This window comes from Drosophila willistoni (assembly GCF_018902025.1).
Source record: "Drosophila willistoni isolate 14030-0811.24 chromosome XR unlocalized genomic scaffold, UCI_dwil_1.1 Seg144, whole genome shotgun sequence".
In the NCBI taxonomy this organism is placed as follows: Eukaryota; Metazoa; Arthropoda; class Insecta; order Diptera; family Drosophilidae; genus Drosophila; species Drosophila willistoni.
Window position 1 is genome coordinate 7,744,656 of NW_025814057.1, and position 14,557 is coordinate 7,759,212.

Sequence of the window (14,557 nt, forward strand, 5' to 3'; positions counted from 1 at the left end):
AGAAGAAGATGAAGCAAAAAACTTAGAGTCGTTAGCTTGGCTCAAAGTTAAAGTCGTCGCCATATTTTTGTATACAATTTTTTTTTTTTTTTTTTTTTGGCTTGGGTTTTTTTTTAGTTGTTGCTGTCGTTGATTTTGTTTTGTGCTTATTTGCTCTCAACTTGGCTAAAATTAGCTAATAATAATAAAAATTAAAAAAAAAAAAGGTAAACAACTTTTGAAGCAAAACAAAAAATAACAAATTAACAAACGAAAGCCAAAAACATAGAAATTATTAAGGGAAATTAGGGAATTTGTTGTTTCTTGAAACTTAAAGAACAGTCTTCACAGAGCTTATGATAATTTTTAGTCGAAGAAGTCAATTAATTAAATTATTATAGATTTTGAAATAGATTTAAAAAGGGAAGACTTTGCGTTTTTACATATTTCTTGTCGATCTTTTTTGATTGAGTTTAAAAAGAATGTTTGATAAGAGGTTTACTGTGAGGCTTGATTTAAGTTTTCTTTAGTACATATCTTAGGAAATTCTCTTAAATTTGATTAGCAAATGAAGCAGTTTTAGCTTTCATAGTGTTATTTCTCTATAGATCGATGAGATGACAATACTAACAATTCTGTTTTAATTTGTTTGCTAAATTATCCTTAAACTTTGGCCTTACTTATAAATGATCTTTATTTTTAAGTAGTTAACTTTTTTCTATAAAAAATGTCTTCGAGATATGAAAAAAAGAATTATGATATAAGCCTTTGGGAATTTGCCAATTGAACTAAAGTTTAAGTAGAGCTACGTATATATATACATACGTATATATTAAGATATTCATAATGTTTTGTCAAGATAATACTTATAGTTAAAACTAATCAGCTAACTCTACGATATCTATTTACATTCAAATAGAATATCCATTCTATAAGAAAATTCTTCTTTCTTCGTTTTTTTTTGGATTTGTTTGTACCAGAAAATGTTTAAATTTTGACAATTAAGTAAATAACTTTATTAAGATGGCAAAGTATATTAAATATTTGCTTTAATTCTTTTGGAAATTTTATTTTTCATATAAATTTTAGAAACGTCGTAATCTAAACACTTAAATAATATTTTATATAATATATAGAAATTGCCTATTTGACTTGGGAATCACAAGATTTTTGTTGTTCATGGTGAATTATTATAATGATCAACAGGTATTTATTATTTTGTTTTTAAAAACTTCACGCTTTATTACTTATAAGTCACCGAATATATAGTTTCGAATGCGATTTGTAAGGAAAATATAGCATAATGCGTCGTAATTTTTTATGGAATTTTCTACAATAAATTCAAATTACATCAAAATCTATAACTCGCACATTTCAAAAGTTAAAGTTAATTGCCATTTTTAGATGCCTTTTTTAGTATGTTGATTAATAAAGTGATTTATTAGAAATACATTTTCTAAAATCTACCAACTATTTTGTAGGCTTTTTTTGAGTTGAATTTTAAATTGAATTCGTCAATATTATTTTTGTTTTGTTCGCTACTCGAATCAATTCAAAGTTGTTAATAAAATATTAAGTTGTTTCCTTTTGCGTTTTTAATGGGGAATTACATTTCCCCAGATGATAACTTTTATCTCTCCTCCCTCCCCCTCCAACACACACCTTGGAATACCTCAGTTTTTATTTGCGTTCTTAGAAATTGTGGAAAAAAAATCAAGTTTTCGTGTTTTGCTTAGATGCATGTCCACAGCAGCTTTATAGAGAGAGAGAGAGAGAGTGAGAGGGAAGGGAAGAGAAGGGAAGAGAGAGAGAGAGAAAGACAAAGTATTGTATTGGTGTCTGTCCCCCCTTTTTTTTTCTCTTTTTTGAGGGTATAAATGTGAACCGAACGTGCGACTAATGATTAACACCTCAACGATAGAATCCTCTAACCAAACGTCTCTGTACCTGCATTCTCCTCGGTCCCCTTAAAAAAACCTTTCTGTCTCCCCCCCGTTCCCCTCAGTGGCCATTGTGCTCCATTGAGCATGTGATGAAAGCATGGGCAAATAAATTAAGCCAATTTGGAGATGAACAAAAGAAGCTTTATTTTTTTTGCTGTGAACACAGATCCGGCAATTAGCAAATGCTTCTGTTTTTTTCTTCATACTAGACTATACTATATTATATATATGTACATACATACCTATATGGGTTTGTATTAGTTAGCATATCCTATTACAACCTTTTTTTGTTGTGTTACAAATTGACAGAAGAATAAATTAGATATATTTTGTTATTGCAATTATCACCATTTGAGCTCACTAAACTATTTATTTATTTTTTTTCCTTCTTTCTAGTTCAAGCTAAATGTCAATGACTTGTCGCTTTGGAGCTGTTCCAATTTGTCGGCTGTATATATATATATATATATATATATATATATATATACAGATGAATGTAGGTATGTATGTATGTATGTACTTACCTAGCCATGATGATGCCCGCCGCCCTCAATGTCCCACAGAGCGTTGAATGTTATTTTAACGCTTTTCTTTGTATCATATTAATTGCTTGTAACACACACACACACACAAACACACAATTTTTGTTTTTTTTTTTTTTTTTTACTTAAAACTGGCATTTAAAATTGCTAATTGAATAGAAATTTTAGTTCCAATCATTTTTTTTAACTACTTTTCTATATGTAAAGTGTTATAGACTAATTGGCAAAGCATTAAATTTTTCAGATTTAAATTTTAAAAATAGTTTGAAACCGAAGCTTATGGGTTTTTTTAACATAAACATTTATTTTTGTGTTAATTATATATTATTTTGCATTTCGAACGGCCTACATTTTATTGTTAAACATAAATTACAGCATTTTTTTTTTTTCAATTTACATAAACAAATTGCTTGCTTTTAGAGCGATTCAAGGTAAGGAATCTATTTATATAGCATACCAGTGGGGGCATTATTTAAAAGCGTTTTTAGATTCTTACAGTTCTGTTCGAATTTTCTCTTAAAGGCAATTCTTTGAGATAAAAATGTTAAAAATTTAAAAATTAATAAAACTTTTCATAAAATAAGTTTAGAAAATTTTATAACTTTCCCAAGAAATTTAACCAAATGATGGATGCAAATCTTTCTTGGGTTCCAATACCAAGTTCAAGAGATGAAAATAACACATTTTTCCTAATAAAACCTTGAATATTATGAAAAAATAACAAAGTCTCATCAATTCTCGGATCACATGTATGTAATATTATTATATTTTGAAATAGAATTGGTCAAGAGACAATGGTTTGGTTTTAAGCATGTCATATGAGATCATAATGTTTACCTTTTAGTTATGAACTTTGTACGGCGAATACGCCTGAAGTATTTATATTTCATTCAAGGAAGTCCAAGGTATTCACATTCACACCAAGGTGCCAAAAACTTTTTGGAAAAAAAGCAACACCCAACTACAATACTAGTGCAAAAAAAAAAAAAGAAGTAAAATCCGAAAAAAAAACCCAAAGTCAAAGCCCCCAACCGAAAAGATGTACACACAATAAGTTAAGGTTGTAGATTTTGTAGATCTGACAAGTCAGTCGCATATACATATGTATATATCTGGGGGACATATCAAGACAATGGATTACTACTTAGTAAAAGCTAGATGTGAAATAGATAACAAGTCACATTTCGTTGTCGTTGATTTTTTTTTAGAAGATGTAAAATTGTATGTACATAGAGAGCAACATTGCCGACATGGTGAGGAAGGTTATTTTTTTTTCTGTTTTATTTTTGGGGCGCCACAAATTAATTTGCACCTTTCGCCTCAGCAGATGGCAGAAAGCAGCAGCAGCAGCAGCAGCGGCGACCAGACCAGGTGAAAGTTGCATGCAAATAAACAACAACAAAAACTAAAATGAAACGAAAGAAAGAAAGAAAGAAAAAAAAACTGTTGGCTCTAACTGACTGACTGACTGACGAAAGTGCAACAGCATCCAAAATGCATTTTTGTGCAAAAAAGAGATTCGGTTCGCTCTCTTCTTTTGCAGCCAAATATTAGTGGGACGTATGTAGGTAGGTGGTTTTTGATGGTCGGTGGGTTGGGGGTGGAACAAACCTTAATTTCTTTTCAGTTTTCCCCTCCTTCGTTGCCATCTCTTTGACTATGTCATAATCTCTCTTTGCGGCGGCTTTTCCTCATTGCGGCCCGTTGCGCTTGAGGTAATTTTTTGTAATTGTAATTTGTCATTTATTTGCACTTCTCATTTGAGTGCTCCCTCTCCAAGAGTAGGAAGCGGAAATAATATGTTTAAAAAAAAGCAACAAACACTGGTGTTTGATTTGCTTTAAAACTCATTTTATGTGGCTTTTGTTATGATTTTACATTTCTTTCTTTGTTTTGTAATTAATTTTCAAACATTTTTGCAAATTTTAAATTTAAATTAACAACAGTTTTAAGTTTTCCGTTATGTATTTCACCTGTTAAGTTAGCAGCTGCTGACACTGTTAGTTAACAGCTTAATGTTATTGCACTCTCTTTTAAAATAAGGTCGCTCTCTCTAAAAATTGAGCACAAAACTATGCTACAAATTAGATTCTTGCCTGCATTTCGCTCAAAAGAGGAAAACTATTGAAAATTTATAATTATTTGTTTAAAATGCACATAACTTAAGATAATGTATTGAAATTTGAATTTTGAGATTTTCATTTCAAGATCTATTTAATACCATAGTGCAGAGTCTATACCAAGACATGCAAGAAAAATGTTAACTGGGTTAATTATTTTGGTTAACAAGAGAACGTTATCGATTAATTATTGGTTTATTCGAAATAACATTAAATAAACAACAATTAATAGAATTATTTAATTTTTGTGGTTTTTCATTTGCCATCATTAATTATTAATACAGAAATATTACAAATAATTAATGTTTTGGTGGCTTAATTGTGTGATGGGAAAAAATCGATACATTAAAACTGTTGTCAACATCGATAGATATTATCGATATAACGATGTTGTTTCCAGCACTATTTTGTAGCACAGAATAAAAAAACCAGCTAGCACAGTTTTTTATTCCAAATATACAAATATAGGCTAGCACAGATTGGAGGAAACCCGAATTAAAACAGAGAAGAGAATCGGAAGCAAAAGAGGAGGCGAAAACGTTTAACAACTATGTCAACGCTGGCTGGAGTAGCCGTTGAGGAGCTACAAGATGGTGACACTAGCAGTTTAGAACCGGGCGAAGTTGTTACCCCACCACGCAACACAAGCAGTCCAGCGGGAGCCAAGAAACTCCTTTCCAAGGATTTAATGAGCAGAACATTGCGCAAGCTAACAGCGGCCAGTACACAAATCGATGGCCATGAGAATGGTGATTGTGAGGGTGCAGGTGCAAGTGCGAGTGCGGGTGGGGAGGCAACAAAGGCGCACGATGGGGAGACTGGCAAGAGGGAGTCAGAGGTGACCGCAATTGATGAGGCGAAAGTCAGGAGTAAGCTGGAACTGGAGGTAATTAGACGAAAGGAGGAAAAATTATCTGCCCCAGCTGAAAACGGGATAAAGGATGAGAGTAATAATGATGGTAATGCCAATGATAATGATGTTGCCAAAGCTGAACAGCGCACTGCCCCACCAAATGATGATGACGAAGGTCTATACTCGGACACAGATTCCTCGGGAGATGAGCAGCAACAGCAGATGCTGCAGCAAAACGTCGAAGATGTTCAACAGGCCCGTAAGGAGAAGCAATTAGAGGCTGCTGCTGCCCAGGCACAGGCTCAAGTGCCACCGCAACCGTCGCCACATCCCTTTTTACGCTGCAGTCCAATGAGATTTCACAGTCGTCCGGTTTGTTTTGATTTCCCTCGAATGGGCTTTATGCCCAGAATGGTTATGCTCGGGCATAACCGACTCAGACCGCCCACATTCTTCAATGGGAATAGGTCACAGACTCCACAACGTATGGTCTCGCCCATGAAATCAAATTCCGGAAGCCCAGCCCTACCACCAGGTGCAAGTGGCAATAATGGTGGTGGAGCGGGAGTCGCTGGAGCTGTCGGTGGACCAGTCTACGGCCCGGTTTTGCCACCATCGATCGCTAAGAAACCTCAATCAGAGTTGGTGTAAGTTGAGAATTGCATTTCTAATCAGTTCTTCCATCAATCCATAAGGTTACTTTCTTTCCAGATGGACTTCTTGCCAGCCGCCTGTTTCGTATGTCTTTAATTTGGTTAATGGGTGTGGCAATCAGCAGCACAAGGACTGCAAGCATAAGGATTCTGCGAGCGAATGCAAGGATGACAAACAGCAGAAGCCAGCAAAATCAAGGGATCACAAGCGTGATTCGAAACGGGAGAGATCCAAGGACAGGAAAAGTCCAAGATCTAGCGATAGAAAGCGAGATCTCTTGAAGGAAAGGCAAAACGAACGCTCCAAGGAGAAGATCAAGGAATCCTCTACCAAGGATGATTTGCAAAAAGTGGAAAAGCCCAAAGACAAGTCTCGAGAGCAGCAGCAGCCCAAGGACAAATCCAAAGATGACAAATCTCGAATTGATACAAAAGAAAAGTCATCCCGAGCCCCGTCCAAGGACAAGGGCAGGGATGAACCTAGGGATAAAAGTCAGAGGGATGTGTCCAAAGAAAAGGTCAAGGACAAAATAAAAGATTCCTCATCAACAACAACAATAACATCTAAGCATCACTCCAAGGATAAATTAAAAACTGATACAAAAGAGCCAAGCAGAGATCTTTCCAAGGAATCGCATCGCGAATCCAGAGAACAGCCTAAAACCAAATCAAAGGAAACGCATCGGGAACGATCTCCCGAGCCAGCAAAAGACTCGAAATCTCGAGATCGCTCCAAAGATAAACCAAAAGAGCGTTCAAGGGAAAGAAAGGAACACGCGGATGAGCACAGGGACAAAGCCAGAGAACGTTCCAAAGAGGATAAGCACCGGGAACGGGAACGGGAAGAGACGCATAAAAAACGTTCACGTTCCCGGGAAGATAGAAAGGACAAACTCAAGAGGCGTAGCAGAAGTCGCAGCAAAACGCGACAACAAGCCGAGATTAAGGCTCGAACACCACCACCGCCGCCGGCAGCTACTCCTACACTTAATCCTACAGCTACTCCTCTAGTAACTCTAGCAGCTGAAATGCCACAAGAGTCGCCGGCGTTGGAAACACCAGCAACACCAACAGCGTCGTTTAAACCCTTTGACATATTCGCCGAATCCCCACCAAGACTGAATGCAATACGAAACGAAAGCAAAACTGCTGAATCACTACCACTACTAGCCACCGCCACATCCTCTCCTGCCAATACAACTACAAACCAAATGCAAATGCAACCGCAAACACAAGCTCCTCCCCCGCAGAAACCTCGAATCGTGGATCGTAGCACTACACCGCCATTGAATCGTCTACATACGACGCCCTTGCTCCGGGCCAGTGAGATTCATAGTCGTATCGATGCTCTATTGAATGACAATGATGATTTGCATTTAGAGGCCTTGCTGGCCGCCACCAAGGAGCAATTGCTCAAGAAGGAGAAGAAGTCAACAGATGGAGCGATACCGCCATCCGTCAAATTTCATGTGAATCCCTTCAAAAGGGAAGTAGTATTAAATAATGGTCAAAACGAATGGGATAGAGATACAGAGAAGAAGGAAAGGGATGGCACAACATCACGTTCATCAAGATCACGCATCAAAATCGAAAAGTGTCGCAGTCCATCGCCAGTATCCGCAACATTACCAATGCCAAGTAATATAAAGATTAAAATTGAACGAAATATGACGCCGCCACCCGTACCCATGCCACCAGTGGCCACTGTCGCTCCTGTGGTGGAGGAATCCAGTCCCGATACCGATGACTATATAGACAATTGGGAGAATGATGATTCCCTAATGATGATGCCTTCGGTACTAAATACTAAAACAGAGATTAATCAACCCCCGTCAGGGGCAATAAATTATCTAAACGGTGATTTAGCTGATGATGACTCGAATACCTTATGGAATGCTAAAAGTACTCCACCACCCAAGGCCAAACAAGGAGCAGGAGGAGGAGTAGATGAACCTGCCACACCCAATAATCTAAATATCAATGATATCTATGATAGATTCATGAATTCCATACAAGAGGGCAATAATACAACCACTGAGAGGGATAATGGAGAGAACGCGGATGATGATGATGAGGAAGACGACAATGCGGAAGACTCTTCAAGCGACTCCTCATCGACCTCAACCAGCAGTTCAACAAATAGCAGTAGCGAAAGTACATCTAGCTCTGATTCCGATGATTCTAGCGATGATAGCGAAGATGAGGAGATGGAAGATCATGTCCCAGCGGAGTCAACGGCTGCGACGTCAATATTAGATGAAGAAAAGATGCTGAAACAGGAAATTGAAAGCGATAAACTAACATCCTCGAATAACTCAAATATGCAAAAGAAGAATAATGTTAGCAAAGATTTGCGTAAGCTAAAAAATCTCGAAGATAATCTCGGACGCATACAAATGATGCGTGAGAATTATGATCCGGGAGATGATATATGCGAGGAGCTGCTGAAAATGGAATCTCTTTTTCAAATGCAACGAAATGCCATTATGGATAAATATCGTAAGCATGAGCAGGCATCATCGGCAGCATCTACAACGGCCACCAGTTCCAATCCAATGATCCAAGATGAGCAGCAGCAGCTGCCCGTCATAGAGCCACGACCACCGAGTCCGCCAGTAAATAGTATTTTTGATGCCAATCGTGAGGCCATCAAGTTGACAATTTCTCCATTGAAACTTACACGTAAGTCGGTCATTTTTGATAGAGATGATACGGACCAGCAGCAGCAGCAGCAACAACAACACCAACAGCAGAAAACAAACACGCCCACTAGGCCACCCAAAGAGATAGCTATAGTTAAGCCCACCATCTTGGAGACACGCAGCAAAGCGATGTCAACTGGATCACGAGGTGGATCAAAAAACTTTTCCTCCACCTCCAACTCCTCCTCCTCCGCTCGCCGGCAGCAAACGCCGCGCGATCGTACGCATTCCCGCTCTCGTTCCATATCCCGCCAACGTTCAAATCGCCGACGCGGCGGTACACCAAGTCCCAAACGCTGGCGACCCCCGTCACCGATTAATAGGCGTGGATCGTCACGTAGTCGGTATAGTAAAATACGACAACTGCCACGCAGCAGCCGTAGTCGTACCTTGAGTCGTAGTCGAACTAGGAGCCGGAGTCCTCACCGAAGAGCGAGACGTTCCAAACATCTCAGTGATGAGGGTAGACGTCGGAAACCCCTGTCGCCTTTAAGGCATAAGAATATGGGTCCACGATCACCGCCTCCACCCTCATCGCTATCATCATCATCCTCCCTCACACGACGTCGCTCGTATTCCCGTTCACGATCACCGTTGCCCTTCAAACCGCCGTCGCCGCCCATGCGACGCAGTTGGTCACGTTCACCACCCGGAGGAGTCGGCGGTGTGGGCAAGAGGCGTTTGACTAGATCACGTTCCCGCAGTCATTCCCGTTCCCGTACGCCAATGTCACCGCAACGACAATCGTTTGCCGATTATTTCGAAGAGAATCCCGGCTTGGAAGCAGCCGCTGCCTGCTATTATTATAATATGTATCATCAGGATCAGGATGGCAGCATGGCCACAATGGGTGACAACTATGGAGATGCTGGAGCCTATGCTGCTGCCTACATGGATGCCTCATCGTATACGAATATGGAGCAGGCCTATGCCCAATATACCGAATACAATGCCCAATATGATTATGGAATGGGCATGGGCATGGGCATGGAACCGAATGCTGCCCCCACGCCAGGTGTTTTGCGTGAATTGCCCAAAGCACCGATCAACCCGGTGGCCGTACAAAAGGGCAATGTCTTGGAAATTGTTCCCTCTGCCGGCTTGGATATACCACAAAGTGCTCCGATTGCTGAGATTACACCCAAACCGAGCACAGAGGAGCCCATCGAGGATAAGAGGTAAACTAACCATTAAATCAATTCGATCTCTTATATTTCAACTTTCTCTTCGTCTCTCTCTCTTTCTTTCATTCAGCAAACCGAAACGGAAACGCGTCAATTTTGTGGACAATGTTTTGCCCAATTATGAAAGTGAAAGCGAAGATCGTTCCATTGTGGAAAGGGCAGTGGAACGTGCCCTACATAAATATCGCGAGAAACGTTCAACAATGGCTGCCAAGCTGCAACGCATAAAGGATGAGCTATTGGCTCTACCGCCACCGCCTCCCCCACTGACACCGAAGCCACCGAATGTGGAGAAACCCGTGATGGTGCAAAAGAAACCGAAATTTCTTTATTTCCATTTCGATCCCCACAAGGGGGCCATCATTAAGGGACATACGCGAATGGTGCGACCTCCACCAGGAGTTGGTCATCATCATCTAATGCCACGATTCGATGCCAAGCGTTTTAGCATGCTAATGAAATCGGGCAATCTGCCGCCATTGCCGCCACATTTGCTTAGGCAACGTCCGCCTTGGTTGCCGCCACCGCATGCCGATGCCATGACCAAGGCATCCATCTTCAAGGAGTTCTTTAGCAAACATCCGCCACCACCTTTGCCCCACTATCAGAACATGTTGCGCACGCTACCAGGACGACCCATTGAGACGGTGGATTCGGTGGATACGGCAGCGGTGGCTGCTTCTTCTGTGGCTTCTGCAGCTGCTGCTGTTCCTCCTCCACTTGGTGTCTCTCAGCCCATACCTGTTCTCGGCGGTGGTCACAACAGCTTCATATTACCGATGACAGTTGGACCTGTGCCTGCCCCATTGCCGGTGCTACCAATTGCTATGGACATAGCGCCGCTCGCGTCGTTGTCATCATCATCCTCGTCATTATCATCATCAGCATCAGTTTTGACTCTGCCGTTCTTTACACCGCCGCCGTTGCCGCAGTTTACAGTGCAATCGGTGCCATCCATTAGAGAGATTATGCCAGTAGATATATTACAAAAGTTGGGTCCATTGCCCAAAACCCTTGATTTGGAGGAGCAACCAACAACTCCCATACAAGGCAATGCAGCAGATGAGCTGCCAACATCATCATCATCATCATCATCTTTGATAAACACAGATCTCAGCAAGGAGAAGCAGCTGGAATCAAATCCTACTGCTACTGCTGATCCTTCAGAGCAAGAGACACCACAGCAGACGCAGCCAGTGGTGGAGCAGCCACCGGCCCAACCCATGCTACTAGTGGAGACCCAATAAGTGCCCCACGTATCATCATTAGCCTGATCTACCCCCCGCGTCCCTGCTCAGTCTTTTAGTTGTAGGTTTAGTTTCAGTTTTTTTTTTTTCTTTTTGTTTATAGTTTTTAGAAATGGACTCCGTATTGATCTTAAGATTTCATCCCCTTATTACCATTCAAAGAACAAATTGCATTTATTGTTAACATATAACAAATTAATATGCTTTTTTCTACTTAGATTTTGTTTAAGCTTTACATTTTATATATATTTACTATATAAATTATATATATAAACTGATGCATTGATTTCTATGTTTGTTTCTTTCCCCTTACAAAAATTATAATTTGTTTTTTTTTTATTTTAGTCCCATTGATTTCTATAAGAAAATAAAAATGTATATAGAAAGTAATTTGTTTAAGTGAAACATCCTCTCTCCCTCTCCCTCTCTCTCTCTCTATATATATATATATATATATATATATATATGACACGAAAAAAGTATAGATTTAAATTAAATAAATAATAGTTAAATAAGTTTAAATTGAGAATACAACTAAAAACACACACAAACCCCCCAAAAAAAACACACAAACAAAAAACCTTTACGAATTATAGAAAAGTGAAAAGGGTTTCCGATTTACATTAAATATATATATATATTTATATAATTTTTTTTTTTTTTTTTTTGTAATGAATAATGCACACAATTTCCGCTTAGTCTAAGGTCAAGTGAGAAGACTTTAACTTTCTGTTTTGTTTAGTCAATTTATATGTAACCAAAAAAAAAAAAAAAAAATTAACAGACTTTGTTTAAAGTCGTAAAACTATAAATGAAGAAAATGTGTGAAAATTTGGCCCAAAATAGTTTCAATTTTTGTAACTCTCTCTCTCTCTCTCCCTCTCTCTCTTGTTCTGGGTCTACAGCTTTTTTGGATAGTATTATATTATAATTATTATTTAAATTTTATTTTTTTTTTTTGTTATATTTCTTAAATGTAATGAAGTAATAAAGTAACAAGACTTTTTTATGTTCCAATCACTGTAAATATTTACTGCAATCAATTAATTATTATGATTATTTTAAATTTGTTTATTATTTGTTATTTATTCTTTAAAAACTTCTACGCCTTAAGATCAAGGGAAAACATTTGGCTGGCAATGCCAAAGTGGCTGGATTCATTTGAATCTCTGTGAGATTTTTACCATCAACATCATAACGTCCCATAATATTGGTTAGCAATAGAAAGGCGTAAGCTCTTAACAAATTCTGGCCTATGCAGGTGCGTTTACCAATGCTGAAGGGCAAGAAATGTGGAATATTCTTTTTCAATTGCATTTCCTTAATGGTCTCTATGCCCGAATCGGAGCCGATGGAACACCGCTTGGTATTTGCCTCCTCTAGGAATCTCTTGGGCTCGAAATCCTCTGGTTTTGACCAATTCTCGGAACTTGTGTTCAGTTTATAATTATTGATGAAAACAATTGTGCCCTTGGGTACACCAAAACCAGCTATTAGGGCATCTTCTGTGGCCACATGCGGCACAATGGGTGACGATGAGTAGCGTAGAACCTCAAATATGGTGGCCATAATGTAGGGCATCTGTGACATATCCGATAATTGTATATTCCGCTGACCATTCGATGATATGGCATCGACTTCTTCTTGTATCTGCCTGGCAATAGATGGATTTTTGGCTATATAGCCAAGTGTTATCATCACCAGATTACCCACTGCCGAATGACCACCGAGAAAATCTTCAAGCATAAAGATTATGGTATTCCTAGAGACTTCACTATCTTCCCGTAGACTTCGGAGTAGGGCATCTGTAAAGTCGCCATCGTCATCTGTATCCAGATCTACATTCATCTCACGTCCAAGGATAATGCGTTCCAATATGATTTGTCTGATGGTCGTTGACCAGTTAACAATTTTCCTCAAATGTCCCTGATAGAATGGCTGTAGCCAGGGTAAAAAATCCAATGGATGTCCTTGATTGATTTCCCAAAAGATTTCATCAAAATACTTGACCATCAATTGAAAATCCTGATCATTGTAATCGAAACGCTGCGAGCACATATAAATCGAAAACATATTGGCACAGGCTTTCAATATCAAAGATTTCAAATCGATGGCTTGCTCCAGCCTTTGATCGAGTTCTTTGACCAGTTCATTCATCTCCTGGCAGCCGATATCCGATATTTTAATGAAATTCGAGGAGGATTCCCGTGGCGAACAATAACGGCGAGCCAAATTGCGTCGTTTCTGCTGGAGCTGGGACCAATCGCACAGGGCCAAGGAGTTGGCTCGATCGCCACCGAAAAGTTTATGATAACGCAAAAAATCCGGACGTCCGCTAATAAATCGTCCATTCTGATTCAGAACCTCACGTATCAAGTCCAAATTGTTGACCACCAGGCAACGGGTGTGACCCAATGTCAGGGAGTAAATGTCACCATACTCTCGAGTTAATTTGGTAAAACCTTCGAAGGGATTGTGTTGATAGTGTGACAATATATCCAAATTCCCTATTATTGGCCAGGGTTTGGGTCCTGGTGCCTGGTTATAGTGTTGCTTGCTTTGACGTATGGTAATTGAAACTTTCCTCTTGGCCCTATATAAGATGGTTATATACGAAGAGACGATTACCACGACAACACAGAAGAGTAACGTAGCGAGGAACATCTTTTCCATGGTTTGTCCTATACACAAGGATGTTTACTTAGCAACTGAATGGAATCATATCTTGCCACTTAACAAGTAATCTCGCATTAAGGAAACGCGAGACACAAAGACAAGAAAAATGCAATTACCTGCATATTACTTCATTTCCTACCTGCCATTCGAACGTGAATCATCTTGTATGTTACCAAGGACCTTAAATACACACCCATTCACCCATACAATCAAGGATCTTTTTTGTTGCACTCTTCCATTAAACTCAATGATATAGCTATTTGAGTGTAGATAATATTGGGACAAGAGCTCTTAATCTTATAAGAATATTGCAAATTCCCCTAAAGAAACTAGAAAGGGATAATATTTCGTCTAATTTATGTCCTTAGAGTGAAAGAAAGTGTATAAATAACAAATAATATATCTAAAGAAAAAAGTGAAAAGCAAAAAGAATATAGAAAATGAAAGTCTAAAAAGCAAAATCTAAAATATGGTTTAATGAAGACAAGAAAACCAAATTAAATCAGCAATCTTTTTTAAACTAGGAAAGGTAGCAGCAGCAGGACAAGCAGCAACCTTTGATTCCTCTTGAAAGGCATACCAGCGGCTGGCATGGCAAAAGCAGCAGCAGTCGAATAGCCAACAGCAACATAACCAACAGCAGCAACATCGTTATCAT

The 14,557-nt window shown here is 39.0% G+C and overlaps 2 protein-coding genes across 2 annotated transcripts; one reads left to right on the forward strand and one right to left on the reverse strand.

Moving 5' to 3' along the window:
* Positions 1 to 4,973: 4,973 nt before the first annotated feature.
* LOC6639390 (serine/arginine repetitive matrix protein 2) lies at positions 4,974 to 11,558 on the forward strand. The gene is made up of 3 exons (XM_002061966.4): positions 4,974 to 6,084; positions 6,149 to 9,970; positions 10,047 to 11,558. The coding sequence occupies exons 1-3, from the start codon at positions 5,135 to 5,137 to the stop codon at positions 11,221 to 11,223; spliced, it is 5,949 nt and encodes a 1,982-aa protein (XP_002062002.1). The 5' UTR covers positions 4,974 to 5,134; the 3' UTR covers positions 11,224 to 11,558.
* A 727-nt stretch (positions 11,559 to 12,285) lies between these two features.
* LOC6639389 (cytochrome P450 307a1) lies at positions 12,286 to 13,929 on the reverse strand. Its single transcript, XM_002061965.2, has one exon. The coding sequence runs from the start codon at positions 13,894 to 13,896 to the stop codon at positions 12,316 to 12,318; it is 1,581 nt and encodes a 526-aa protein (XP_002062001.1). The 5' UTR covers positions 13,897 to 13,929; the 3' UTR covers positions 12,286 to 12,315.
* Positions 13,930 to 14,557: the final 628 nt, after the last annotated feature.

What these genes read in the sequence shown, in the direction of transcription:
- LOC6639390 (XM_002061966.4), top strand. Translation starts at nt 5,135, where the DNA reads ATGTCAACGCTGGCTGGAGTAGCCGTTGAGGAGCTACAAGATGGTGAC. An exon ending in AAACCTCAATCAGAGTTGGT is followed by an intron (nt 6,085 to 6,148) that starts GTAAGTTGAGAA and finishes CTTTCTTTCCAG; the next exon opens with ATGGACTTCTTGCCAGCCGC. An exon ending in GAGCCCATCGAGGATAAGAG is followed by an intron (nt 9,971 to 10,046) that starts GTAAACTAACCA and finishes TCTTTCATTCAG; the next exon opens with CAAACCGAAACGGAAACGCG.
- LOC6639389 (XM_002061965.2), bottom strand. Translation starts at nt 13,896, where the DNA reads ATGGAAAAGATGTTCCTCGCTACGTTACTCTTCTGTGTTGTCGTGGTA.